At 44.6% G+C, this 27,657-nt stretch overlaps 1 protein-coding gene across 1 annotated transcript in view; it reads right to left on the reverse strand.

Annotated features, from left to right (window-relative positions):
- Positions 1 to 1,128: 1,128 nt before the first annotated feature.
- Positions 1,129 to 27,657, reverse strand: part of arhgef1 (Rho guanine nucleotide exchange factor (GEF) 1) — a 39,721-nt gene continuing 13,192 nt past the window's right edge. The window contains exons 3-33 of the mRNA XM_030783421.1: positions 26,990 to 27,076; positions 25,302 to 25,415; positions 24,133 to 24,231; positions 21,229 to 21,271; positions 20,839 to 20,944; positions 18,753 to 18,893; positions 15,578 to 15,607; positions 14,501 to 14,600; positions 14,042 to 14,132; positions 13,451 to 13,486; positions 12,395 to 12,595; positions 12,035 to 12,176; positions 10,561 to 10,572; positions 8,686 to 8,837; positions 7,818 to 8,018; positions 7,467 to 7,613; positions 6,947 to 7,029; positions 6,302 to 6,427; positions 6,031 to 6,145; positions 5,738 to 5,838; positions 5,487 to 5,561; positions 5,087 to 5,162; positions 4,353 to 4,520; positions 4,150 to 4,237; positions 3,800 to 3,922; positions 3,570 to 3,628; positions 3,293 to 3,439; positions 2,998 to 3,117; positions 2,640 to 2,803; positions 1,942 to 2,040; positions 1,129 to 1,800 (exon numbers count right to left, since the gene is read on the reverse strand). Coding sequence (XP_030639281.1) covers positions 1,969 to 2,040; positions 2,640 to 2,803; positions 2,998 to 3,117; positions 3,293 to 3,439; positions 3,570 to 3,628; positions 3,800 to 3,922; positions 4,150 to 4,237; positions 4,353 to 4,520; positions 5,087 to 5,162; positions 5,487 to 5,561; positions 5,738 to 5,838; positions 6,031 to 6,145; positions 6,302 to 6,427; positions 6,947 to 7,029; positions 7,467 to 7,613; positions 7,818 to 8,018; positions 8,686 to 8,837; positions 10,561 to 10,572; positions 12,035 to 12,176; positions 12,395 to 12,595; positions 13,451 to 13,486; positions 14,042 to 14,132; positions 14,501 to 14,600; positions 15,578 to 15,607; positions 18,753 to 18,893; positions 20,839 to 20,944; positions 21,229 to 21,271; positions 24,133 to 24,231; positions 25,302 to 25,415; positions 26,990 to 27,076 — 3,219 coding nt within the window. The 3' untranslated portion in view covers positions 1,129 to 1,800; positions 1,942 to 1,968. The remainder of the gene's footprint in view (positions 1,801 to 1,941; positions 2,041 to 2,639; positions 2,804 to 2,997; positions 3,118 to 3,292; positions 3,440 to 3,569; positions 3,629 to 3,799; positions 3,923 to 4,149; positions 4,238 to 4,352; positions 4,521 to 5,086; positions 5,163 to 5,486; positions 5,562 to 5,737; positions 5,839 to 6,030; positions 6,146 to 6,301; positions 6,428 to 6,946; positions 7,030 to 7,466; positions 7,614 to 7,817; positions 8,019 to 8,685; positions 8,838 to 10,560; positions 10,573 to 12,034; positions 12,177 to 12,394; positions 12,596 to 13,450; positions 13,487 to 14,041; positions 14,133 to 14,500; positions 14,601 to 15,577; positions 15,608 to 18,752; positions 18,894 to 20,838; positions 20,945 to 21,228; positions 21,272 to 24,132; positions 24,232 to 25,301; positions 25,416 to 26,989; positions 27,077 to 27,657) is intronic.

Genomic DNA, 27,657 nt, shown 5'->3' on the forward strand with positions numbered 1-27,657 from the left:
ATACACATCTCTCTTTGGTCCTGATTACCAGTTTGGAGATTCCGTTTTCAAATAAACAAATGAACGTGAACACAAAGCTAACAAAACTAACAAATCACAATCAGTTCCAGGGTAAAGAAAGAAGAAAAAACAACAACAACAACAACAACAACAAAAACTGATAGTCTTTTTTAATGACCTGTTAAAGAACGTAAGCCTTTTTAACCAGATAGAACATAAAATGTTTAACACATACCTCAAAACTCTTCCTCTGAAGCTAACCTTCTCCCTCTATTAAAGAGCGCTCCTTTTAGACTATGGAATTTGAAGCTAGTTATGGCGCACACACACACACACACACTCACACACACACACACACTCACTCACTCACTCACTCATACACAGGGTGAGGTTTCAGCAGCAGCATGTCTACCGACCTCTCTGTCAATATTAACGACCACAAGCAACTGTCAGCATCTTTGTGTGTGTGTGTGTGTGTGTGTGAGTGTGTATTTACCTAACATGACTTGTACAAAAGAACGTATGTGATGTGATGGTGTCGTGTGAGTTCGATCGCGTGTGCGCGTGTTTTTGTTTGTCTGTTTTTTAATTGTCCGAGTCTTCCCTGTGTCCTGTGGTTTCAGATCGTTCATCTTTGTACGCATAACACATAATCACCACGCCACTTTCTCCTCAAACCAATTTCAAACTCCTCACGCTCTCAGTCAGTGTCAGTTCAATCCAAACCAAACCGTTCTCTGTCCTCTGTCCCTCTACACACACACACACACACACACACACACACACTCTTACCCTTCCCCCCCCCTCATCCCTCCATCCACAGTCTAAAATGCTCATGCCCTACCTGCTCTTTCGCTTTTTCGTCAACAGAACTGACGGCATCTCACCGACACGCGGAAACGCCGCCCCTCTCCTCCGCGTCTCTCCCTCTTAAACCAATAAAAGACGCAAACTCTACGCACACGCTCTCTGGTCTCCATACCAGAGTTCACAGGGAACCCTCCTTAGTCTCTGTCTTTGTTGTTGTTGTTCTTCGTCTATGAAAACTGTCTTGAACACACACACACACACACACACACACACACACACACTCCTTCTCAATGTATGGGGCGGGGCGGGGGGCGGGGATCAAACCTATTTTGTAATGACTAGTTTGGCATAATAAATATCTGGAAGAGCAGACGCATACAGATTCGGAATTCAGTGTTGTTTGTCACTGTTGACGTCAATAGAAAATGAGAAGTGCAAACCAGGTATTTTCGTTTTTGTTTGTTTTTTTCTTCTTCTTGTCAAGCATTTCATTTTGCATGCATAAATACACATATAATATACTCTTGTCTTCTGACTGTATACATATATTCAGCTAAACACTATGCTATTTTTGATAATTCTCTAGTTTTGTCATGCTTTCAAGGGTGAATGGGTCTTGTCAGTGTGTGTCTATGTGTGTTAAAACACTTTGTAATTAACAAAAGCCAAGGCAGCATCTCTCGAAAAGAAAACTATTGCTCTGCTCTTTGGCACTATTATTTCTCTCACACTCACAAACACATACAAACACACATACATACATACACACGCACACGCATTTCCAAATCAATGTACTCTCAAGCAAATCCCCTCCTCCAGAAACTCTAAGGGACCAGGCGTATGGCTGAGGCCTTCTGTCAATCTCTGTTCAAGACTAAGGAAAAGAGGTCTATTGCTGAGAGTAGAGCTAGCAGGAAAATCCAGGCAGCATTTAACAATCAAACCCTCCAAAAGCAACTCTTCACACTCAAGTCCAGCACATAGCGTGATCTAAAAGAAGACAAAAAAAAAAGACAGAGAGGAGAATTTAATTTCCATACACACAGAGTGGTGAGTTTTTTTTTGTTTTTTTCAGTGTAAAAATAGTTGAAAATGTTGGTAAGGAAAAGTCATGTTTAATTGTAGTGTCACCTGGTGTCCAGCAGATGGCGATGTTTCTCAGTGGTAGTTGCCTCCCTGAAGATATTTCGCAACAGCCTCCTGCAATCTGTGATGGTCCTCTTCAACACTCTGTGATAGGACGGACACACACACACACACACACACACACACACACACACACACACGCAAACACCCTTAATTTCGACCAGAGCCATTTCTCAATTCAGTCCCAGCCATCTTTGTCCCTCCATTTCTTCTTCCGAGGAGATGATAATAACAACAATCAAACTAACCTGACTCCAATTTTACCCCCATTTCTGCCGTGATACCAGCAGACCATCTGAACAGCTTTTCTCTTTCTTCACTTTTACACACTCCTGTCACTTCCCTCTTTTCTATCCATCTCTCTAAGCACAAATCCATTATGTACCTCTCAGCTGTTTGTCTATTGTTCCTCTCTCAGACCCTATACATATATGTGTGTGTGTGTGTGTGTGTGTGTGTGTGTGTGCAGTATTCATACACACACACACACACACACACACATATATATATATCTATATATATATCCTGCTCAGTTTTGGCCTCCTTCAGGTTTTTTTTCCATCTTGCTTTACATCTTACAATTTTTCATCACAACCTGTCACTTTGTTTCATAATGCCACTTTTGGGATATCCTTTTCTCTTTCTTTTTTAATCCGTTCTTTATCGTTCTATCCCTCTCTCACCTGCAGTTTCTTCAGTGTGCCCTCCAGGTTCTGGAGCCTCCTGCGCACCTCCTCCAGTCTCTCCTGCGAGAGAACCAGAGGAGCACTGATCCCCTCCTCCTCTTCTCTCTGCGACCCGACGTCACCTTCTCCGCCCGTCTGCCCGTCGGCGTGAGGGTCCTCCTCTGGAGACGAGACCGACCAATAACCAGAGAGAGTCAATTAAAAACCTCTTTCCTACTGGGCATTACAAACTCGACAGGATGTTTGATGAATGGGAGTCCCTCAGACTTTGGATGTTGTTAGTTCACTGCTGAGACACCAACTGCTTTGCTCTACAGCTCTACAGGGTTTCGGGCGATATCGTCATTGGTCGTACCTGTTGATTGACATTCGCTGGTCTCTTGGCTGTGCCCATCAGGCCCCGCCCCTCCGTTCTCTCCGACAGAGTCTTCCGATAGGCTGATACTTCCAACCAGTAGCCTTTTCAGAGACATGACTGCGGGTGGAGGAGATGCCCGTTAGTGAGACGTCAGTCTCGAGCGGTTCAAAACGACTGATTTAATGAGTCAGTGTCACACAGCAACAATCTATTAAACAGATAAAGGTGTGACGGACTTAGGAGGTAGACAGAATTAGATCTCAGGTATCTGTATGAATACAATTCGACAAACCTTCGTCCAGTGCACTCCCAGCTGCTTTCTCTGGGGGGGCAGCGCTGGGATCCAGTGGCAGGTCGATGCCGTTGGTTGTGAGGAAGTCCAGCAGGGATGGGCTGGGGTCTGTGCCTTTTTCGTCCGTTAGGCTGTCCTTGTCTCGATCTGCGGGGGAACAAACGCAAGGCGAATGACTGTACTGCTTAAAGGACTGCAACAGGGACCAGTTACAAGAGAGAGAAAAAAAAACAACAACAACAACACGAGGTGAGGAAGTGATGGAGTGTTGTTTTACCGCTGCTGTTTTTCAGTGAGTCTCCTCCGTTCTCTGTTGGGCTGAGAGGAGGATTCAATCTGAGAGAGAGAGAGAGAGAGAGAGAGAGGGAGAGAGAGAGAGAGAGAAGGACAGATGGCAGGGAAAGAAAATGTATAATGACAGGTAAGGATTCTAGGAATGTGTGCATGACAGTACTTCGAATCGTTAAATCGTTGGACACACACACACACACACACACACACACTCACTGGCTGGGGCTGTAGAGGGCCATGCTACTTGTGAAGGGCATGCTGCCCAGCCTTTTCCTGTCTATGGTAGAACCTCCGCTCTTCTTCAGCTCCTCCACCGCCGTTTTGATCACGTCTGACCAGCTGAAACGCAAACAGACCGTGAGTGGCAGTCCCTTCGACCAATCGTGTCCTTACACCGCCCCTCCCCTATCCAATCCTCACACTCCTCTTCTGCACTTCTACTTGTCGGTTCACTGTCCTTTAACTCCCTTTTTCTTTCCTCTTCACGCCCCGCCCCCCACCCACCCGCCCGCCCGGACAAGTCATTGTGTCGTTTATCCTTCTTAAAAACAAAAAACCCCACTCACTGTTTTCTCTCTGCCACTGAATGAGCCACCAGTTCATAGATCTGGGCGCCGCTCTCCCAGGTGAAGATCACATAGAGAGCCTTCCGATCTGGTAAACAAAAACACAAACACAAACAAACAGAATGAAACAACTATGAAAGAAAAATGCATTATATTTATTAAAAAAAAGGGGGGGGGGGGGTCTTAATCGGAGGCTGACTGACCGGTGGCCACCTCTCGGAGGAAGACGGAGTCGAGTTTGATGATGGGGCTGAGCATCTGTTTGCCGTCGTTAGGGATGATGTTGCTTTTACTCTGACACTTCAACAGCATCTTATCATCCTGCTTCTGAAAGAGAACCAGCAGGTCCCCCAGCAACACGCACTGCACGTCTACACAGAGACAGAGAGAGAGAGAGAGACAGAGAGAGAGAGAGTGAGAGACAGAGAGACAGAGAGACAGAGAGAGAGAGAGAGAGACAGAGAGAGAGAGAGAGAGACAGAGAGAGAGAGACAGAGAGAGAGAGAGAGAGAGAGAGACAGAGAGAGAGAGACAGAGAGAGAGAGAGACAGAGAGAGAGAGAGACAGAGAGAGAGATAGAGAGAGATAATAGAAAAGAAAGAGAAAGAGAAAGGATTAACACTGGAAACCCCTCACTGAAACACAAGTAAAATGAACAGTAATATAAAGGTAAAACAAAATAAATACAAAAAGTACAATAAAATCATGTTTTATTATATAAACTACTAAACGACACTGCTTTTGGTTTAAAGAACGATTTTTATTAAAAAGACAGTCTATGTTCTGTTTGCGTTTGTCTGTGCATGTGTGTGTGCACGTGTCTTGTGAGTGTATTGCGTGTGTCTGTGTGTGTGTGTGTGTGTGTGCGCGTGCATTGCGTGTGTGTGTGTGTGTGCGTTGCGTGTGTGTGTGTTGTGTGTGTGTGTGTGTGTAGTACCTATAGTTTTCTCTTTGGTGACTCTCCAGACCAGAGGTCCCTCATACAGCATTCTCCTGGTGGTCAGGTCAATACTCTGCCACACACAGACAGACAGAAAACACAGTCATTGACCAGGGCAGAAATCACACCTAAGACTGCCAAACATGGAATAAACACAGTCATTCACCAGGGCAGAGATCACACCTAAGACTGCCAAACATGGAATAAACACAGTCATTGACCAGGGCAGAGATCACACCTAAGACTGCCAAACATGGAATAAACACAGTCATTGACCAGGGCAGAAATCACACCTAAGACTGCCAAACATGGGATATAACTCTCTTCATCTCTCCCCTCTCTGCTCCTCTCACACACTCATTAGATATGTTCATTACTGGGTTTCTCACACACTCACCTTGTACTCTGTGTAGAGTTCATTACTGGGCTTCAGGCCTGTGGTGTCCAGTCTACGCTGGTAATCTTTCAGAGTCTTTTAAGGCACCAAAGACGAGCACAGGAAAGACGGAGCAAAAAAAAAAAACAGTGATGACAGATGCTTAACTGAAGTTACAGGTTGGCAGGTATTTTATGAGATACGGCTCTGAGGAGGGACACAGAAATAAACTGGGAGTACTGGGAAATGAATGTGGGGAGTGTTGTTCTTACCAGTAGGTTCTCCATGTTTTTCACCTCTTCGTTGACATGGTTTAGGATCTTACGACAGCACTCCGCTGCATGGAGGATGTTTTCCTTCTCTGTGTTGTCCTCTGAAAGAAACGTCGACAGGTTAAACACACACACACAGACACACACACACACACACACACACCACAGATACACAGTCTGTCACTGGGTTTTTTTTCCACTCTGTACATTCACACATACACAAAGAATCTACCGCACAAACACACTGGCATAACATGTACTGTGTGTTATATAATGAATGCCCACACACACACCTGTGCTTTTGGCAATGTTCTCCAGGAGCAGAGGGTATTTGGTCAGTCTCTGCATCTCTATGGGGATGATGTCCTTCAGCTGCAGTCTCCGACATTGAGGTTTACTCTCCGCTTCCTAAACACACACACACACACACACACACACACACACACACACACACAAAAGTTTACATTACTGTCTGGGTTGTGACAGTAGAGGGCCGTACAGTGTTAAAATAACTGTTTGTCCAATGAGCATGTTGGCTGGATGTGTGTGTGTGTGTGTGTGTACCAGTATGAAAGCGTTGAAACGTTGATCTCTCTTCTGTCTGCTCTTAATCTGCTCCAGAGCCCAGGACTGATGACTGCAGAACCTGGCCGTCAGCTTCTGAAACCAGTCCCCCTCTGATCCACTGAACTACAGAGAGAGAGAGACAGAGAGAGACAGAGAGAGAAAGAGATTCAGAGGACAGGGACAATCAATTTTAGTGTATTACAGATAACACACAAATTCGTCTCTGTAAAAGTAACACCAAGAGTGTGTGTAAATATATGTATATATATATGCATACAAGCGCATATATATATACACATACACACACACACATATATATATATATATATATATATACACATATATGTGTGTGTGTGTGTATATACACGAGAGTCAACATGGAATCATAAATATGATCTTACTGTGAATTTGACTCTGATGACTTTGTTGTGGATTTATTACGGCCCGATACATTAGTTGTAACATTCTGAATGATTTATAGCAGTCATCAGCTTAATATTAAAATATTATTTGTTTGATGCCTGTGCATAGTGAAATACACCATTGGGAAACTGTGCTGGATTCAGACAGCAATCTATCATATTAATAGTTAATAACTGTTTGTTCTTCAGGTGTGAGACGGTTTCTCGGAGGGGAACTCACTCTGTTGAGCAGTGTGGTGCTGATGTTCTTAACGATGAAGTCATCTTCCTGACGCAGCTTCTTCAGGTTCTCGTAAAACGCAACTGAAAGAGCAGAAACATCCCATTTATAGACTATATATATATATATATATATATATATATATATATATATATATATACCTGACACATAAATGTGTGATAAGGCATTGACTTGTTTTAATCCATCTGACATGTGAAGTATATCTAAAATATGAAGAGTTTTAAAAGATCAGGTTGCACCAGCCTCTCAGTCAGACCACGGGACTGAAGAGAAAAACTCGACATGAACCGGACAAAAATACGCTTTCAGATGGACTTTCCGACGTGACTAATCTGTTTCTCGTGCGACAAAACCAACACAGCTGAAGAGCTCTCGGGGGGAGGTTATCAACTGAGGTAAAAATCTGACTTTACAGGTTGTAATGATTCGTGTATATGTGGAGTATTCTTTTTTTTTTCTTTTTTTTTTTTGTCTCGTCCCTCTCGTTGCGAGGACTCACAGTGCATGTCAAAGATTTCGTCCAGGTTGGGGAAGATAGTGGCTAGCTCAGTGCCCGTCATGATTTCCTCTCTCTCCAGAGGACGGGAGAACACAGTCTGCAACACACTCAGCATCCGCACATGGGCATGCTCCGTCGCAAACAACTCTGACAGAGAGAGAGAGAGGGAGAGAGAGAGAGAGAGAGAGAGAGAGAGATGGGGGGGGGGTGGCAGAGAGTGTAATTACACTGTTACTGATTATTATATGGGTGCTTCATCACTGCTGGCTGGATGTGACACACACACACCCACACCCACACACACACACAAATACACATACTAAGGGGGTGTAAATTCGTAAGCATGCTTACCGTTGATGACTTCTTGTCTCTTGGTCTCGCTCTTCTTTAGGTTGGCAAGCGCCTCTGCGGCGGCCTGTTCTCTCCAGTTGGGTGGGTCTTGGTCGAGCTCCAGCAGACGTGGCTCCACCTCCTCCTGCTGCGGGGAGGGGCCAGAGGCGGGGCCAACCGCAGAGCCCTCTGCTGGGATGAACCCTCCTTCGACGCTGAGAGAAAGAGATGAAACGGTACAGCATTTCAAAGCAAGACAAATGCTTTAAAATTCAACTTTGACCTCAAATTTAATTGGCTTTTCTCCACCTTTGAACAGCTAAAATAAATGACCATAAAGCTAATAAAAGCATTAATATTCAACTTTGACTTCAAATTTAATTAGCTTTTCTCCACCCTTGGACAGCTAAAATAAATGACCATAAAAGCTAATACTTGAGTTCTGTGTGATTGTGCAGAGACTGTGTGAGCCCGTACCGGACCGGACCGGACCGTGCCCAGTGAGGGACAGAAGACACGTGTGGTCCAGTCAGAGAGCTGGTCAGTCTATAATCCCTACCGCTCAGTCAGTGAGACAGTAGGCCAATCAATAGGCCAAGCACTGTGTACTCTAAGTCAGTCAGTCAGTCACTCCCCGCTGTGCTCCGCTGCTCCTTCTGTGTGTGTGTGAGTGAGTGAAAGAGTGTGTGTGTGTGTGTATCACAGGCGGAGGGAGAGAAAAATAGAGAGAGAGAGAGAGAGAGAGAGAGAGAGTGTTTGTGTGCCTGCGAGTGAGTGAGTGAGTGAGTGAGCGAGTGTGTGTGTGTGTGTGTGTGTGTGTGTGTGTGTGTGTGTGTGTGTGGGTGTGGGTGTTAGGGTCCGTCAGTAGAGTAGTCTTACGAGGAGGAGTGGTGAGGTGAGGGAGAAGGGGGTGGGTTGGCAGAGGCGGCTGCCTGCAGGTCCACGTCGCTACGGGAACGAGACTGATGTTTATTCCGGGTGGAGCCGCTGCGGCGAGACTGCCGGCGTTCCACGCACAGGCTCTCGCTACGTCGTACGTTCCTGAACAGTGGGAGTATGGACAGGGAGAGAGGGAGGGAGGGACGGGTGGAGAGAAGGAGGGAAAGAGGGATAGAGACAGAGAAGGGGTACAGAGGCAGCGGGGAGGACGAGGGGAAGCAGAAGAAAGGATAGCACAGAGAGAGAGAGCAGAAGAAGACAAAACAGAGTACAGAGGAAAAAAGAAGGGGAGAGGAGAGAGGAGCAAGAAAGGAAAGAGAGTGTCGAAGGGAGAACACGTGACGGGCGGAGACAGGAGGCAGAGAGTGAAAAAGGGGTGAGAGGCGGTGTTAAGTCGGGGAGAGAACAGTTGGAGGGGAGTTTGACGGGGGGGGGGGGAGTGCGCATAAAGAAAAGAAAAATGGAAAAGAGACACAGGAAGATGTTACTTGTTGATTTTTCAGAGAGTGATTGAGTGAGTGAGTGAGTGAGTGAGTCAGAGAGAAGGGTAAAGACAAAAAAAAAATGGAATAATGCCAAAAAAAAAAAAAAGAAAAAGTGATGTGACCAGCAAACAGGCTGGCTGGTGTGAAGTGTGAAAAGAAAACTTCAGAACACAGGGTTTCCAGAGCAGTTTCATGAACTCCTAGATCTGAACGTACAGGTTCACCTCCTTTGAGAAAGCCTGTTAGAAAGTACCTTAAACTAACAATCAACAAACAGCTAATGCGTTAGATACTGGATTAAGTAAAGAAAGAGGTCGTTAGCGGTGTATCGGTGCGGTTCTGATCCGATGCTGCACTGTTAAAAAATTCATAATGTTGGCTTAATGAGCTTCTAAGGTTTCCAACCTTGCACACAACAAAAACACACCCTGACAGATGCCCTACTGTTCGCTAATATGTTCACAACCTTTATTCCTTACACCACCCTGCTCCCCCGAGAGGGTGAATACTTAGCCATGCAGTAAGTCTGTGTGTGTTTGTCTGTGTCTATATTTGAAGTTGAAACCAGAGCATATAAATGTAGCTGAACAAGATAAAACTTTACTCAGTGTTTCGCTCGACGTGCGTGTTCTGTGTGTTCTTAGCGTTACTCTTGCTCGAAGGAAAAACAACATGTGGTCTCATAATGAAATGTGTTTAGCGACGCAGGCGACTTTCTATAAGAGCGGTGTGCTACTTTGGCGTAATAATATTTTATGAACTCAATTTGGAAGTTGTAACTAGCACAAACTGCATGTTATAATGGACATAATTCTAGGTGGCTTTGGAGTACACTGGAGTGACCTGTAACAGTAATACAACAGTCTTCTAAGGCTCCTCATTCCGATGAAGTTACGAACGCTCCGCGTCACTAACGTGCTTGGGGCTAAACCAAACTACACAGTAACTCTCGTTAGTAACACAATCTGATATAAAAGTTACTTAAAAATAATGAGATTTGCTGACAGAAACATCTACGCTTATAATCTTTACATACATAAAAGCACACAAGCACACGTATGCGTGTAGTCATATTCAACGTACCGTCTGAACTTTCAACTAGTGCAGAAGTTAGCACGTCATAAAATTACACATGTAGAAACTGAGAGAGTTCAGCTGAACAGTACAGACCACCTGCTGGACTGACACAGAGTGTCTGGAACCTGATTTACTGCTGGGTGAGTAGTTTAAGGGTAAAAGTTTTGAGCATTAACGTGTGTTTTGTTCTGTCTGAAGTGTGTGTAGGATCAGAAGCTGGGTGAAGCTCGTAGCAAATCCGGGCCTCAGTCTCCAACACCCACCTTATCTTGCGTCTGTAAAAACACGGGACAGCAGCCAATTACCAAACAGCCACAGGCACCACCCAACAAAGGCCTACAACCTGACCCCAACTCTCACCACTCCTTTCTCCAGTAAGAAACGCAGGCCAGGAAAAAAAAAAAAAGCCCCCCCCCCCCCCCCCCCCCCCAAAAAAAAAAAAAAAACCCACAGACATCGACTCAGCGACCTCGCACACCACACCAGCGAAAAAGCCAAACGGCACAAGCAAACAACGCTTTCGCACGAAATGACAAATGAGCGAGACCCGCAGCGATGACTGTTTTCAAATCCCAGGAGTGTTTAACGATCACCCGGGGATGTGACCAGACACGGACAAAGCTTCAAAGCACTTAAGAGCATGGCCACAGCTACAACAGACCCAGAGCACGTTTATAAAATGTTTAGTTCCCTTCGTGAACTAAGCATTTTATTAGTGTACGCATGTATAGAAACCGCATTCTCTTATAGCAGGGCTCGTTTGAAACACCTCGTATTTAATTTGCAGACCGTGGAAACATGGGCAGCTGTGTTCCCTCGAATGGGGTCACGGTGGCAAAACGTTGTTCTCCTCCCTGGCACTAGGGGGCGCTCATTGTCAAGTCCAGACAGCTTAAAGCTCATGAATACATTTCATAATATTCTGTAGCTTGTAATGTAGAAATATAGTGTGTTTGCCTACAACTGCCTGGACGGAAGAGGCTGTTTCATGTGGGAGGGAAGCTTGTAGGGATGGGTGACTAGCCAATTCAAATCAGGTCAAAGGAGTGGAGATAATTAAGTCAATAATAAATATAGGCAGTATACGCAAGGAATATCACGCTTCCGTAACCAACTCGATACACGCAGAACTGAGAACGCAGCTCTCTTCCCAAACGCCCGAGCCTTCAGCTTGGCAAACAAAATTACACAACAGAAAGAGCTCAGAGAAACTACGACACGCAAGCCGATTATATCATTCTAGTACAATGCTGAAAACAGACAAAAAAACCCCAAACAAACAAACAAACAAACAAAACAAAACAGGTAAGGCACAGGTGAGAAAGAACAAATAACGAGAGAAAGGAGGGAAGACAAAGAGGCAAAGAGGATGGCAGAACAGTCGAGAGGGTCTGGAGAGGACGGGGAGAGGGCTGCTTAAGGGAGCGTGTGACTTAGTTCACGCTCTGAGTAAGGGAGCGTCTCCGAGTCGCCCCAGGTTTTTTTTTTTTTTCTTTCCGGGGAGCAGCATTGCCAGCAGCGGCGGGAGCAGCGGTGCGCAGCTGGGACGAAGCGCTGAGGGAGTTTTACCACGCTCCCTCAGTATCAGCACAGTCAACAGTCAGGACTCCCAAAGTGCGGGTAGAGCGCAACAGTCTGGATGGCGAGCTTCTTCTCTGTCAAATTACATCTCCAAATTCTAACTTTCCCTTTTCCTCTACTTCTTTACCTTTCTCTCTCTCTCTATCTCTGTCTTACCTTTCTTTGTCTTGATTGTCATCAATAGGAGCCTCTGAAGCAGACGGGGGTTCCCACATACACAACCCCACACTGGGGACGGCAGGAGACACGTCACCCCCCTCTGGAACAAATTGGGGGTCCGAGCGACTGCTGGTCAGTCCTGGGCGGGGGGAAACCAGATGAATACAGTTTTTAGCTCTTGTTACGAATTCTCTCTTAAACCCCGTATCACTGAACATCTGGTTGCGCGGACACACACACGCACACTCACACACACGCACAAGCACAAACACAAGTACGCACATACACGTCATTTTTGAAATCCATCTCAACCACGCGTACTCCACATCCCAGAATTCATCTGGGCATTCTTCTTACCTATTTCACTGTGGGGAGAGTCTGGGCTGGAAGTGACGCTGATGTTGATCCCCGACCCTTCACTGACATCTGACCCCGCGATGCTGGCAGAACCCGTGGAGGCTGTTTTCCGGCTTATGGAAGATGAGCTCCCCTCAGACGAAAAGCCCCGAGAGGGAGCAGATCCACTGGAAGACTTCTTCTCATTATTCTTACTGTCACCTGACAGACAGTGAGAGAGAGAGAGAGGGAGAGGGAGAGGGAGAGGGAGAGAGAGAGAGAGAGAGAGGGAGACAGAGAGATAGAGAGAGAGAGAGGGAGAGGGGGAGGGAGAGAGAGAGAGAGAGAGAGAGAGAGAGAGAGAGGGAGAGGGAGAGGAGGAAGGAAGAAAGACAGGGAACAGAGGTCAGAGGAGCAAAAGTTGAAATGTATTTATCCACTTGAGCAGTCATATCTCTCCTCCACTCCTGCATCACCCTTCAGTGTGGACCAATCGTGAAGGACGGGAATGTGGCCATGCTGAACGGAGGACCGACAGAGAGAGAGGAATAAGAGACACATGCAAGGATGGAAGGATGAAAAGAAAGAGAGATCAGGAGCTCTGTGGTCAAAGAGAGGTGGTTAGTCCTTGACCGGGAGGGGGTTTTAGTGCTACGATAATCCCAAGATCCTACAGAAAAGACAGCGAAACACTGAGAGAAGCAGAGGAGCTAGCAGGACTAGCTCCCGGCGCTGCAAAGAGCAGCCCCACACGCAGATGCCTGCGTCCATGTTCTGTCAACAAATCTGCTGGTCATGTGTGAATCTCGATTCCATAAATTTGGCTTCTATCAGTGGTCTTGTCTTTACATCGATTCAAAAACGTGCTAAAAGACAATCGGAGGCCTAAGGCCAGCGAAAATCAACACAATCAACGTTTTCCCCACTTGCCCCCCCCCCTTCCCTCATTCCCCTGGGTTTGATTTGCTACATGCAAAAACATGCATTGGGTTGGATTAGTAGAGAGGTGGATCATTCTGAGATACGGGAGTGGGTGGGTAAAGGAACCAGAGGGCACAAAGCGACAGGCCGCGGTACCTTCAGTGTCCGATTTACTCGATTTGTTTTCCACATCTGCGGGAGGAAAACATGGCGAAACAGACATGTTCTTTTAATTCTACAAATAACTTTAATTATACAAACAACAGAAGGTGACTACTTTCTCATATTGTCTATATGCACAATGTTGCCTAATAATAATTTGCTTAGGATGTGTATAGGTTGACACTCAAATTGATAAAAAAAAATGTACAAACATAAAACCCTCACAACGGATTTTAGTAATGAACAATCCTTAAAAAGGTATCCCCTTTCTACTGACATATAATCCGGCCAAGATGAAACCATTTTAAAATGATTTAAACGTGGTTAATATAATACTGCACTACAGTCGGGAACATGAGGGTGCAGAGAGGCAATATTCATAGCTGTAGAAGTAATACAGACTTATATTTGCGTACTATGAGAATACGTGATAACTTTTAACACGAGGTGCGTGTTTTATGACAGTGGGTTTGGTTAAGTTTACATGAGGAGGATGTATCTCCAAGTCACATATCTAAAAAAAAATATATATATATATATTAAATTTGCATGAGGGATAAGGAGCTGATTTTATTGGATACGTACTGTTGCCGCCTATCCAGCGTCCCGCCTCAGTGAGGAGGTTGTTAAACCTCTGCTTTGGCTTTTGCGGCTGCTCCTCGGGTTTCTTCAAGAGCTACGGAAAAACACACGGACACAACACACATAAAATAAATAAATCAGATGAGAAACTTCATATCGAAACAAATCGCTTCCGTCCGCCGACAAACAGAAGGTGAATCGCAAAAAAAAACGCAGCTTCAGTTTAATCGAAACACAGGCCCTTTCTGTGATATGAATTGATCTCTGGGTGTTGTAGGAAACACACTGAGTTCAACTGCAATGCTAAAAAACCTACTTCAGGGCTCTTACGACTGCCTCACGACCCTTTCCCTCTTATGACTGACGTCCCCCTGTAGGGGATGAGTGACTTGGCGTCCAAATATTTCTGCAGGGCAGAGGTGTATGTTCTAAGCATGAGCTGTGAAGGGAGATGCGTTTTACCCTCTTTTTGAAGAAGTTTCTGGGCTTCTTGGTGTCGGCCGCTCTCGTCTTCACCCCTAAGTGCTTCATGTAGAAAGCCACTGCTGCAAAGATAGCAGAGCTGGAGGGACAGAGAGAGAGAGAGAGAGAGAGAGAGAGAGAGAGAGGAAATATGTGATTCATGTTAAAGAATGACTGATTCATTCAGTATGTTGTAAGCCTATTCATTCTGGAGACACTTCAAATGAGCAGAGACTGTAGAACGGCTGCACGGGGGATGGAATGAGTTGAGAGAGGAGAGGCCTGTGCAGGAGGAGGAGAGGCCTGTGCAGGAGGAGGGGAGGCCTGTGCAGGAGGAGGGGAAAAGGAGTAGGAGGAGTAGGGGAAGGAGGAGGAGAGATGGAAGCTCTCCAGTAGAGGGGGAGAATGAGAGGGAGAAGAAAGAGGACAACTACACGGAAATGGGAGACAGAGGGAGGGGGGGGGGGGGGGAGAGAGAGAGAGAGAAAGAGAGAGAGAGAGAGAGAGAGAGAGAGAAAGCTGCACTGTGTGCCCTGTGATAACACAACATCACCATTGTAACCCTTGGGATAGCTTACAAGCATTGACTGAACAACACAAGTGTTCGAGTATGTGTGTGTGTGTGCGTCTGTGTGTGCGCGTCTGTGTGTGTGTGTGTGCACATATGTGTGAAACCGACAGCTGCATGACACGATAGATCAAATTTCCGTCGGGAAACAAAGGGTTTTTTCAAACAGGAATGTCAAACTTTTAAACCACAAAACTTGGCTGTTTTTTTCTTCAACATTAAAAAAAAAAACCTGATTCTTTGAGTGGCTAGGAATCGTGGAATCTTTTATTTCATGCAGCGGTGAAAAACTAATTTCATGCAACAAAACAAAAAAAAAATGCCTAAAAACAAGTTTAACTGTCTTTAACCAAACATAAAACTCTGACGGACCACACCCTTGAACCCCACCCTTGCATCATCAACCATAATAATAAAAAAAAAGGTTTACATTCTACTTCTGCACTCTTCAATTCAAAACTTCAACACCGTTCAATGCAAGAGGAAAAAACACAAAAGACAAAACTCACCATTTTTCTTCATCTGCCACGATGGAGGGGCTGAAAGAGGAAAAAAAAAACGAGAAGAAAAATCAGAAAGTGTGTTCTGCCGATTCAAAACTAAACAGACAGCGACCGAGGACAGGAGCTTCTGGGGCTTTCTTTGCGTTTACAAACTCACCGTTTCAGTTTAAGTACCATTTTTCCTTTCCCGCACGGGGCTGACGTCTAGCGCTGTTTTGGGTCGATGAAACCTGAAGCTGTTTAGCTTTAACTCTCGCCAATACAAACTGTCTTTAGTGATTTTCTGTTCAGAGCAAAAGCTTATGAACATATTCTGATATTTCAAAACTGAAAAGAAAGGAAAAAAAAAAAAAAACCCTAAATTTAAAAGATTAGGAGATGCATTAAAAAAAAAACTGCACTCCAGATAACTTGGCTTGCACCGATTGCAATATCTCTGATGCTGTACTAAACTACAGTCAAGCTAGAGCAATATTCTGCAAAACTGCTTTTTGCGCTCAAAACTGTGCAAAGTCTTTATCCAAACTTATCTGCAACTAAGTTTTACTAGAAGAACTGACTCCTCTCCTAAGGCACTGAAGCTGTCAACACACTGGATCTAAAAGTCTAACAAAGCTCTCCGGCAGTGGAAATCGCCTTTTTAACTGTGTTTTTGTCTGATGCAACAAGCTTGCAAGAACATGGAAATCAGATCCTCATGTTTTTCTATGAAAATAAAAGGAGGGTGGGTCTTGAGAGGGAATCCCAGGAGTTCAGCCAATGGGAAAGTGCCTCTCCCCTCCTTTTACCTCCGATTCTGACAGCAGCCAATCAGAGACTGAGTAGGTGAGGTCACCACGGCGACAGCATGTGGGAGAGTGAATGAGGGATCGTGAGAGAGAGGAGACAGAGGTTTGGGAAAGAGGGAGACGATTGTTTTGGAGTAATACTTTTTTTTCTTTAGCCCATTGGTGCGATAAAGAGGCGATTGTTCAGTGGTAAATAAATGTGTCGCTCAGGTCAATCGGGCAACGGCGTGAATCAAACCCTGTCTGCTCCCATTATCACGCTTCCCTTATCTGTGTGTCAATCAGTCACCGGAGAACCAGTATTATCAGCAACACAGTAGACTTTTTCCTCGTTTTTCTTTTTCTAGCTGCTCTCTCTCTCTCTCTCTCTCTCTCTCTCTCTCATATAGACATACATTCTCTTGCCTGTCTCTGGTGTCTAACTGTAATCTTCTCTGTCTTTCACTCTAACAGTGTTGTGTCTGAGAGAGAAAGGGAAAGATTCACATCACAAAAAGGCTCGCCTTCCGTTTCTTCGGCTCCGTGTGTTTGTTCATCTGTATCAACATCCCCAATCTCTCTCTCTCTCTCTCTCTTTCATTCTGCCGCACTGTCCCTTCCTCCCTCTCTCCATCTCCCCTTCTTTTTTTTTTCCTTTTCTTTTTTTGGCAGAGTGCCACAGCGGACAGACTTCCTGCCAACGTGGCACTGTTAACTCCATCCCTCTCTTCTGCTTCCTCTCTCCATCCCTCTTTCCCTCTCTCTGTGACATCACGCTTGTCTTTCATGAAGAGTTCGTTTGCGCAGAACGGACGAACAGATGCAAAAAAAATCTCTTAGCACTCCTCCGTGACAAAATTTACACTATTCTCTTGTTCTTCTAAAACGAGGATTGTAACTGAACTGAGAGGCCATACAGAAGGTGTATGTCTGCATATCTACCTGTCTATCTATCTGTCTGTCTGTCTGTCTGTCTATCTATCTATCTATGGTGAGTGCATCTGCATTATTAAGTGCACATTGAGCCTGAGTGTCTCTAACGCATCTCATCCCGTGCAGTATGGAAAAAAAAGCTGAACCCAGTTTTGGCGTCGTGCATTCTGCAGGACTGAGACGCCCTCATCTCTCCCCCGCTGTTACGTTTCCTGCATTTGGATCTGTGTTTACATGCCAAATAGCCCAAAAAACCCCCCAAACAAACAAAAACTCAGTCATGCACCTCTATGCATGAACAACATCTACCTACTAACACTACAGATCAATGTAATGTATTTAAACAGCGCATTTAAGTGCATCTGCCGTTCCTTCCGGAGCATCGCGCTCTCTCTCTCGTCAAACAGCGATGTCATTAAATTCTAGTTTCAATGCTTAAATCGTTTAAAAAAAAATCACACACAAAACCGCACGGAGAGTTGAAGTCTAGACGCAGTTCAGAACTGAACACATTCATACTCACATCAGACATACAAGCAAACAAGACAAGTTAGAGAAATTTGTGATTTTTATCCGCCGAAGTCTGAGGTTAAATCAAACTTGGGTTGACTACAGGAAACAGCCATCTCACGGTGCACTGCCCGACATCCAAGCACCTCCCGGACGCGGGACGGGGTTGGGGGCCCAGGCCGTCAGGTCAGTCGGGAGCTGCGATATCGCGCGGGGCGTGACTGACACTCGATATGAGCCGACGTTTAGCGGGCGGGTGCGGAGTATTGACTAAAGCTCAAACACTCTGATGGACTCTGAATGCACATCCAACACAAGCTTGTGGTGTGTTTTACTGAACTGACAGCAACCTGCTGTGAGGAGACACAGCCAGAGAAAACAGTATGTATTGACAGACACACACACACACACACACAGAAGGAGAGAGAGAGATAGAGAGAGAGAGATGCTGTGTTTGGTCTAAGCCTTCAATCCCATTGTGAACACAGTGTACAGCTCAGCAGGACTGCACAAACATACATACACACAAACAGACAGACAGACACACACACACACACACAGCAGCTCAGAGGCCAATTTGCAGTAACTGGAACGATTTTGTCCTTCATATTTCACAGGAAAAGATATTTTCATTCATTTTTCACTGCAACACTCTTCTCTCTTATCGCCAGTACAGCGGATGAGGGACTCCACAAGGTTACGCAAATCTCTGAGAACTTAATCCAAGTCAACGTTTAAAGCAAACATTGTCCTGCTCCTATCTCACTCACCTAGAGAACAGCTTTTGTTCCTACGTGAAATGAACCCACACTAACTCGACATCATAAAAATATCACACTCACGAGGTCCTGTAACGGACGGAAAGTGCACGTTATTACGGAACTCTTAAAACCAGAGTTGAGAATCTCTCGGAAAAACAAACGAACAAACAAACAAACAAACAAGCAAACAAGCAAACAAAAACAGCTCACCTCATCTCGCTCATTTTGTCCAGCAGGCCCTCTGCCATGGCTTTCTCCTTCATCTCCATGGGAACGCGGTCGGTGGGATAGTGGTTCTCCACTTCCGCCAGCTCGCTCTCGTTCGGCGTCATTCCCATCATCCTCTTCTGCCTGCGGGGAGCGACGGACAGGGGGGGGGGGGGGGGAGCCGCAGGACGGGCGGGGGGGGTGGGGGTTAGTGTAACTTTAGTGTGGGTCTAAGCTCATTGCTAAGGTGAGAGAAAGGTGAGGGGTTTTAGTACACATGAATATAAAGGGACAAAAATAATTGAAATGGCTGCACTGCTGCAAAAATACAAAAAAAAAAAAAGGACGAAATTTCCGATCAGGGATGCACATGCATGACCGGGCCCGACAGCATGTAGGGTAGACTGCACACGTTCGAAACGGTTCTGAACAGCGGGCTTTCTGGTTTTTAATCTGGGGTGAAAAAATCGTATTGACGCGACATAATTGTGGTTTACCTGTTTTTCTAGCACTTTCTGTAAATGATGAGTCAATGCCACCCAGCCTTTGATGATGCGGTGACAACATCTGCAGCTTAAACACGCTATACAACTTTCCCCTCCGACAATCAACGTCAGGCCCAAAGATAAGAATGCATGCAAACTCTATTACAGGAAAAATTTCCTGCTGCTCAGCTGTTTCGGTGTTAATTACACCTGAACGCTGTTTTGTGATCAGAATGTGAGGTTACTTGTCATGACAGTGGAGAAAGACCTGGCTGAGGTTGGACACGAGACAATGTGACAGCACAGAGTATGGTCAGGTTTCTAATGTTTTCACACTGACAAGACCTCCAGGTGAATAAGTGACCTCAATCATCTGTCTGTGCCTATTAATGACTACTGGGTTCAGCATTTAATATTATACTTTGCTGCTGTTTTTTTTATTTTTGACAAGCTAAAGCATCTCCTTCTTACACCGCCCCATTCTCGCTGGGCAAACTGCCCGCTATGCCTCCACCATGTGGTCATTTGTGGAAAATACAGTTAATTAATCCAAATTTTTCATTCATCGTTTCTACCGTGACAAACAGTGTTATGGTCGAGTCACATACCTCGAGTCCAAGTCGAGTCTCAAGTCTCCCCTGCTCGAGTCTGAGTCAGGAGTTTTCAAGTCCAAGTCTGTGTCAGTACAAACATGCGCACATGACACGACGGGCCTCCATTTGTTAAAAAAAACAAAAAGAGGCCCCAAGGCAACGTGCTTTTATAAATACATGAAGTTTGCATTTACACACTAAGTTATCAGGCTTAAGTCGCGTTTGAGGTTTTTGGCAAAACGCAAACTAAGTAAAAAACAATTAAAAGAATTTTTTTTTAAAAAAATCACTGTTTTGTCATTTCTCAGTTTTTTGCAGAGAAGCGATCTTGAAGAGGTAAACTCTGCCTCAGCTTGACAGTGAAATAAAACTTGATGGGCATGTGAAAAAGCCACTTTTTAGTCATCCAGAGATGAGAGGGGGAAGTTCTTTAGTTTACTTTTCGTTTTGTTGGAGCTTCACATAAAACGTTGGAATGTTGCAATAATCCGAGAAGGACAGCAGAATTGGATCAAGATAACGCTCCTTAACAGACGCTCGTGGCAAGAACCAAAATATCGCAATCTGTCGATAACACTTTGGTGAAATAACATAAAGTAACTGCAGTAATTTGGTTCTTCAATGGAGGTTAGAATGATTACGTAAGGCTTAGCTGGGAGAAGAACGCACTGACTGGTGACGGCACAGAGATGGGGGAACTTCTGGACTGGACGATCTGCCTGTCATCATTTCTCTCCTCCGTCATCAACACAGGCAGAACGAAAGCGCAACAGGTGGGTCACGTAGTTCTGTCCAAGTCCTTAGTCTTAGTCCAAACTGTCAGGTCCGAAGTCCAATTCCACGTCACCAAAAATGTGTCAAGTCCGAGTCCTGGACTCGCGTACTACAACACTGAAGACAGATACTGAAGACTCATGCATAAGAGGTCGGGCGGAGGTTGGTTGGTGCCTCTGTCTGTGGGAGGTGGTTTTGGGGGGGGGGGGGGGGGGGGGGGGGGGGGGGGGCTCTTACCTGAAATCGTCCAGCTGTCTAAATACCTCCTGGATCTGAAGGTTCTGCACCTCCTGAGCAAAGCGCTTCTGCACGTCCTCACTCAACATATCAGGACGAGTTCGCTCTGACAGAGAGAGAGAGAGAGAGAGATGCAACATACTGTCATGATCTACTCCATTATACTGCTGTAATCAAACTCAACACGCAGTCATGAGCAATAAAAACCCTTGATCCGACCTTGACAAAAGACGGGCAATAAAATGCAGGTGAAATATGACACAGGTGCGTGACAGACTGCGGAGGGTTTTGTACTGTCCACAGACATAATGTCAGTGACATGGAGGACAATGGCTGATGAGAAAAGGAGAGATAAATGAGGAGGGTAGAATGGGAGAGATGGGGACTCACCCAATTCATACGCTACGTTTGCTGGTACTTGTACTCTGAGGACCTGAAACAGAGAGAGAGAGAGAGAGGGAGGAGAGAAAGAGAGAAGGAGGAGGGGGGGTCACACTGAAAATGAATACTTTTCAACAGGAAATGAAAAGAGCATTCTTTCAACCATATGAGAAACAATGTCATCTGAGTGTCCTGTAGTACACCATTGTAACCACCAGGTGTCAGAAGAGCACAGAGCACAGGAAATCCATACCATCACCAAAATCACAGCACCTCAGTGTTGGCTTTACATACAACTTTCAAATTACACAGAGTGAAAGGCAAAAAAAAAAAAAAAAGGAGGATTTTGTCTGCGGTTAAAGACAAGAGGAAGCAGTGAGAACAAATGATTGGCTGAAATGGGGAGAGAGAAAGTACATATAGAAAATCCAATGAGGTCATTCCCACGACCCAAAACAGGAAGTCGAGGGTTACGGATTCACACAAACACACAGACAGAGAGAGAGAAAGAAGCGAGAGGAACTGAGAGAGAGATAGAGAGAGAAGGAGACACCAGACATAGAAGGAAACAAAAATAAAAAACAAATAAAGGAAAATGAAAGAAAGTGAGAGTTAGGTGGGGGGAAGAGACAGAGACAAGTGAGATGGGAGCGGTGCTAAAAATTCAGAGAGAGAATAAATGATGGCTGAGAAAAAAAGAAAGACAGAAAGAGAAATGGTTTTATGGACAACAGTATTCACATCACGAAGAGAGTAGGCCTAATGTAAACTTGTGTGAGAAAATGACAGGTTTATCATTAATGTAAATGTTTCGACCATAACCGCGTTAGAATTTAATACAGGGAGTATGATGTGGCAAAACAAAATGTAGGTTCATAAAGATACTAGTGGCGGTGTCGAAAGATTTTCTGAAACGAACAAATCACATCAACTGGGCAATTAGTAGTGAACAATTATGATTAATCCTAACTAAAAAAACTAAAACCAATCATGATTAATCATAACTAAAAAACTAAAGCGCTAATTTAAGACATTTATATTTAATAAACTCTGTATTTTAATTGAAATGGAAAGGAAAATGGAAATAAATTGCCACAGATTAATTTTTCTTTACTTCTCTTTCTTTTTTTTTTATTTTAACTGAATTAGAGCCTCCAGAGTCCACGCTCAAACAGACGCGCTTGTCCTATGTTAGCAGGTGTCGTCTGGCTAGCATCATCAACCGAACGTTTTTTCCACTAAAGCTGTCTTTTAAACCTAATGTACTATGCCGAAAACTAAACTTAGCATTAAAACTGGAAGCAAACAGTTACTGGAGGAGCCACTTGGCAGTTTTCAAAAAGAATCTTTCCATTTAGCGGCGTGCCTTTCTCCACTGCTGTCACAGGACAGGCCAATGGATTCCGTTAATAACTAAGCTAGCTGTCAGTCAGGAATACGCTGTGAGAAAACAGGGTCAAGGGAAGCGGTGAACGTTTACAAATGTCGAAAAGGACGGTATACCGCCAATTACAAGGATATTCTAATGTTGCGTATCCATTCACAGACCAGTAACAACACTGGCATGCATAGACTGGACTTCTCAACGCATTAACAGCATCAGAATGAGTTAAAAACTCATTTCAATTGCTCTGTTTTACATAGGGATGCACCGATTTGTCTTTTTCAGTACAGATACTGATACCGATACCTAGTCTTTGGGTATCGGCCGATTCCGAGTATCAATCCGATACCAGCATTTAACTAATAAGCTCTTGCCTCACTGTGTGGAAGAGACTGACGTCATTCTTTTATATGTATGGCAACATCAGGCTTGACTTAAACATCGCCTTCCTGACTGTGTCACAAATAAATGCAACAAACTGCAATAAATGTAACACAATGTAGCAAATACATATATATATAAATTTCCTGAATTGTTTTTTATCAAAATAATAAATAATCACGCACCAGCAACTTGGTAAAAAATCTTCAAAATTAACAGGAATTACAATTTAAGTGTAAACATTTTAATGCAGCAACAAACTGGTCAGGAACTAAAATTCCAGCATAAAATGACACAACTGCATCAAATGAGAACAAAATATAAACAATCACAAATAAGTCACAAACCCTTTCCGTTATTTTTGTCGCTTTCACACTATCACTGGGAAGTTTCTCGCGTCTTTGCAACGCATCCGACCAAGTGAACTGCTTCTTTGAATCGTCCCTGTTTTATTCATTTGGTTGAACTCATCGTGTTCTTTGGCATGATGCCTGTGGGGGTGCTTGATTAAGTTGATTAAGTTGGTTGCGTTATACTTTGCAGTGCTAGTGCCACACCTTGAAACACTGGCTTTGCAGATATTTGTAGAACTTGCCGTAGCAAGTGTGAAAATACCTCCAAACTGCTGACCCTTTGTTGTCAGCTCCCTCCATGCTACATTAGCTCTCCTAGCGAAATGTACGGGTCTTCCAGCGCACTGCTGACGCACGACGTAGTGCTCGTATGTAGACGTAAACGAAGAATAACACAGAATTGAATTGAATAGTTTGATAGATTGGCCCCATTGTCACCGATACCCTATGCAACTATTTTGAGTCGGTATCGGACCGATATCCGATATCAGTATCAGATCGGTGAATCCATAGTTTTACGTTCGTTTAAAAAGCATTGTTTTACTCGTTAATATAACGGAATCTATTCAGTTCTCTTAATACACTGGCAACACATTGTTGACCGACTTGTGCATGTGTGTGTGTGTGGAGCGAGAGAGAGGCAGAGAAGGAGGCAAAGGGGAGAGAGGGAGAGAGAGGTAAAGAAGTAGAAAGCGTGGAAAAAAAAGAGAATAGAGGGTAACAGAGGGCAAAGAAGTAAAGCCACAGAGAGAGGGAGGGAGAGAGAGAGAGAGAGAGAGAGAGCATTCCACTCACTGCTCCTTTATCCAGGAAGTTTTGGTAAAACTCAGCAAAGTGCTTCTTGGTTTCTTTGGCATTCATGTTCCTGAAGAGGTCAGCATGGAGGAAGCACAGCTGAGAGAGAGAGAGAGAGAGAGAGAGAGAGAGAGAGAGAGAGAGAGAGAGAGGCAAAAGTGTCACAATCCAATCCAACGTCAGACATCATCGAGATGAAATATTAAATCTCTGTTCAACACATTCAGGGGAGGAGGAGTCTACTGAATAACACGATGGGGCTTTGAGAATGACAGCTGTGGTAATGAGAGACAACTTGGTGGGGAAGTGAGTGACTCAAGGTGTTGAAAGATGCCTGGTAACTACGAAACAAAAAACAATGACTTGCAGGTCTATGGGACAACGTTTGAGAAAACCAAAATTAGCACACAGAGTAGAATCTATATGTGACAGGTCAAACAGGGGCACTAAGAAGATGTGCTCAGGTGTGTTTTTAAATAAGGTAGTGTGCACTAAGAGGGGAACAGGGGAAAAGGAGGAAAAAAGTGCTGGATTGGGACAATACCTGGGGTGTGGGGTCACAGTGTCTGCATGCCAAATAAAGGGAGAGACACTCATGCTTTAGCACATGACAAGTTTATCAAAACTCATTCCCATACAGTCAGAGAGATACCCTTACATACACGTGCAAATAGAGATAAAAGCAGTCAAGCCTCTGTACACACACACGCTCGCGCACATACATCCACACACACACACACACACACACACACACACGCCCACACACGCCCACACACGCCCACACACGCCCACACACGCCCACACGTCCACACGTCCACACGTCCACACGTCCACACACATGCCCACACACCCACACAGTCAGGTAGATACCTTAAGGTACTGTCATATGCTCTATTGTCGTTTCCACAAAATAACCAAAGTCACACAGACACACACACACTCACACACTCTCAGAAGACCACACACACACACACCCACAAACAAACCCAGAGAAGATGACGGAAGTGTGTTTTTAGAACCAAGCCGGGGCTGCATGCAGCTCAAGTCTCATCAAACCAATGCACGATGAGCAGAAAAATGCACGGACACACGCACTCTCACACACACACACACACACACGCACGCACACGCACACACTCCCAGTGAGGGTGTAAGTTAAAGCTTCTCACCACAGGAGCACAGTCAAACTGTAAGATGACATGTTGGATGAAAACCAGGAGGTGTGTGGGCCTTGTCTTCAGCAGTTCAATGCTGGTAAAGTGAATGCACCGATCATCCACAGTCTGAGAGAGAAAGAGAGAGAGAGAGAGAGAGAGAGAGAGAGAGGGAGAGACAGAGAGAAAGACATCAGAGTGAGAGTGAGAAGAATGTAACTGCCATAAAAAAAAAAAAACAGCACAGGAAAAGAGTCAGACGTTACCATAACGCGTAGAGTTTTCCTAGAGAAGAATCCTAGAAATTTTCGACATGATGGCTAAATCTCCAGTTAAAAGGCACATACATAAATAAAACACAGAGGTAGGTATCCATCAAACTAAAGATCCGCCAAACAAAACACGCAAATAATGCCTCTTAATGAGGTGCTAGGCCACCATGTACGACCAAAACAGTTTCAAAACTGTCTGGCACACGGTTTTCGGGCTGTCTGGAACTCTTTCAAAAGGGATGCAACACACTTCTCCCAAGAAAAATGACAGCAGTTAATGTTTTGTTGACGGAGCTGGAAAACTCTGGGCGTTCCAGAACCTTCCGTTGGCGTTCCGAGCGGGGGTCGACTGGTGATGGTTTTCTTTTGGCGTGTGTCACGCGCGTATTTGCCCATTCGTCGAGCACGGAGCGGAGGCTGACTCATCTGGCCATGACCATGTGTCCATTTTTTCTTTCTTTTTTTTCCCCCGATGTCTCAGAAGATAGCCTCCTGTGTTCTCAGTGCCAAGTTACTCACAAAACCAAGTTATTTTTTTTTTTTTTAAGGTGTCAGAACCAGGTTGATTCATTTTGACCAAACCACCGTGTTCATCTCTATGATGTTCTGCTCTTTATGAAACAGCCTGTTCACATCCTGAGTTTATACCTGTGGTCAACCGGTTCAGACTTTGGTATGTCTTTTGTCTCGTTGCTTCAACCATCCAACCATCGCAGGAACCATAGGATCAAGTGCTCCGTGTTTCCCACCAGAGTTGACACACTCGCTAATAACACCATCTTTGCCACTGTTTCTCATAAAACATCAGCAAAAAAATGAACTTCACGTGACCTCAATCATTTTTTTAGTTTTTGAGGTTTCTGTGTTTGTATATTAAGTCTTTATAATATTTACATTTTTTTTTACTGTCTGTATTCCTGACCTATAAGTAGCATAGTGCACACATGTTGCTTTAATTTACAATGTTGTGTCTATAGCATGTGCTCTGTATGAAATCGTTAATTAAAAACAAAAGAAACAAAAAAAAAGTGCACTGAATTGTCTGTCACTCAACTGACTGCAAAATGAGGTCTAACCATCATACATTTGCCAAAGTCACAGAGACCTCTTCCTCTAGCCATGGCAACCAAAATACAGCACAGCTGTGGGGGGACGGGGTGTCCCTCACTACACAGACTTCCATAATAAGAGTTTAGATCACTCAGTGACTGAAACAGTGCGGAGTATACCATTCAACACCGCCGTGTATGGACAATATGTTTTTCTCGCGTAAAAACCTACAGCAAGTTTACCTTACCGGCGTGTATTGAATACGAGCTACCTACCTGTTGAATACGAGTTTCATCGCTGTTGAATAGCGCTTTTTGTAGCAGTAAAAACAGTGGTGTGGAGAGAAAGAGAGCGACACGGGAAGCGGAAAAGGTCACTTACAGGGTCAATATCATTCTCAAAGTCCTCGTCCTCCGCTCCAATTATACTCATGGCTGGATTGGGCGACTGCGCTCCGAAAAGCCCCCGCTGTGAGAGGGAGAGAGAGAGAGAGAGAGAGAGAGAGAGAGAGAGAGAGAAAGCATAATCATTAATTACGCGTAGACTTCCTGGTAGCGGCTTTACTGAAAAACTAACCTTGAGAAGCTGCACCTATCTGTGAATGACTGAAGAGAAGAAGCACACAGTTAGTATGGGGTTAGATAAGGGAGAAAGGAGAAGCTTAGGTTAGGGAGATGACAAAATGTTAGTGCACATATTCAATGTTATTTTTCTCATATGATTCACTGTCCCGAGCTGAAGAGACAGGGTACGAGAGAGGGTGATGGAGAGAGAGAGAGGGGAGAGAGAGAGAGAGAGAGAGGAGACATAAACAGAGGCCTGATGGCTAGTGTACAAAACATCTCTGGAGAAGATCAACTGAAGAGGAACACAGACACATTAGCCATCATATCAGAGAGAGAGAGAGAAAGAGAGAGAGAGAGAGAGAGAAGGAGAGAGAGAGAGAGAGAGAGAGAGAGAGATGGTGATTCTGGGTGTGACTGAGAAGTTGGTTTAGTCAGAGACCTAATTTCAGTTTCTTCTAAACCACATACGGAGAATTGCTAATA

This window comes from Chanos chanos, chromosome 9 (assembly GCF_902362185.1).
Source record: "Chanos chanos chromosome 9, fChaCha1.1, whole genome shotgun sequence".
In the NCBI taxonomy this organism is placed as follows: Eukaryota; Metazoa; Chordata; class Actinopteri; order Gonorynchiformes; family Chanidae; genus Chanos; species Chanos chanos.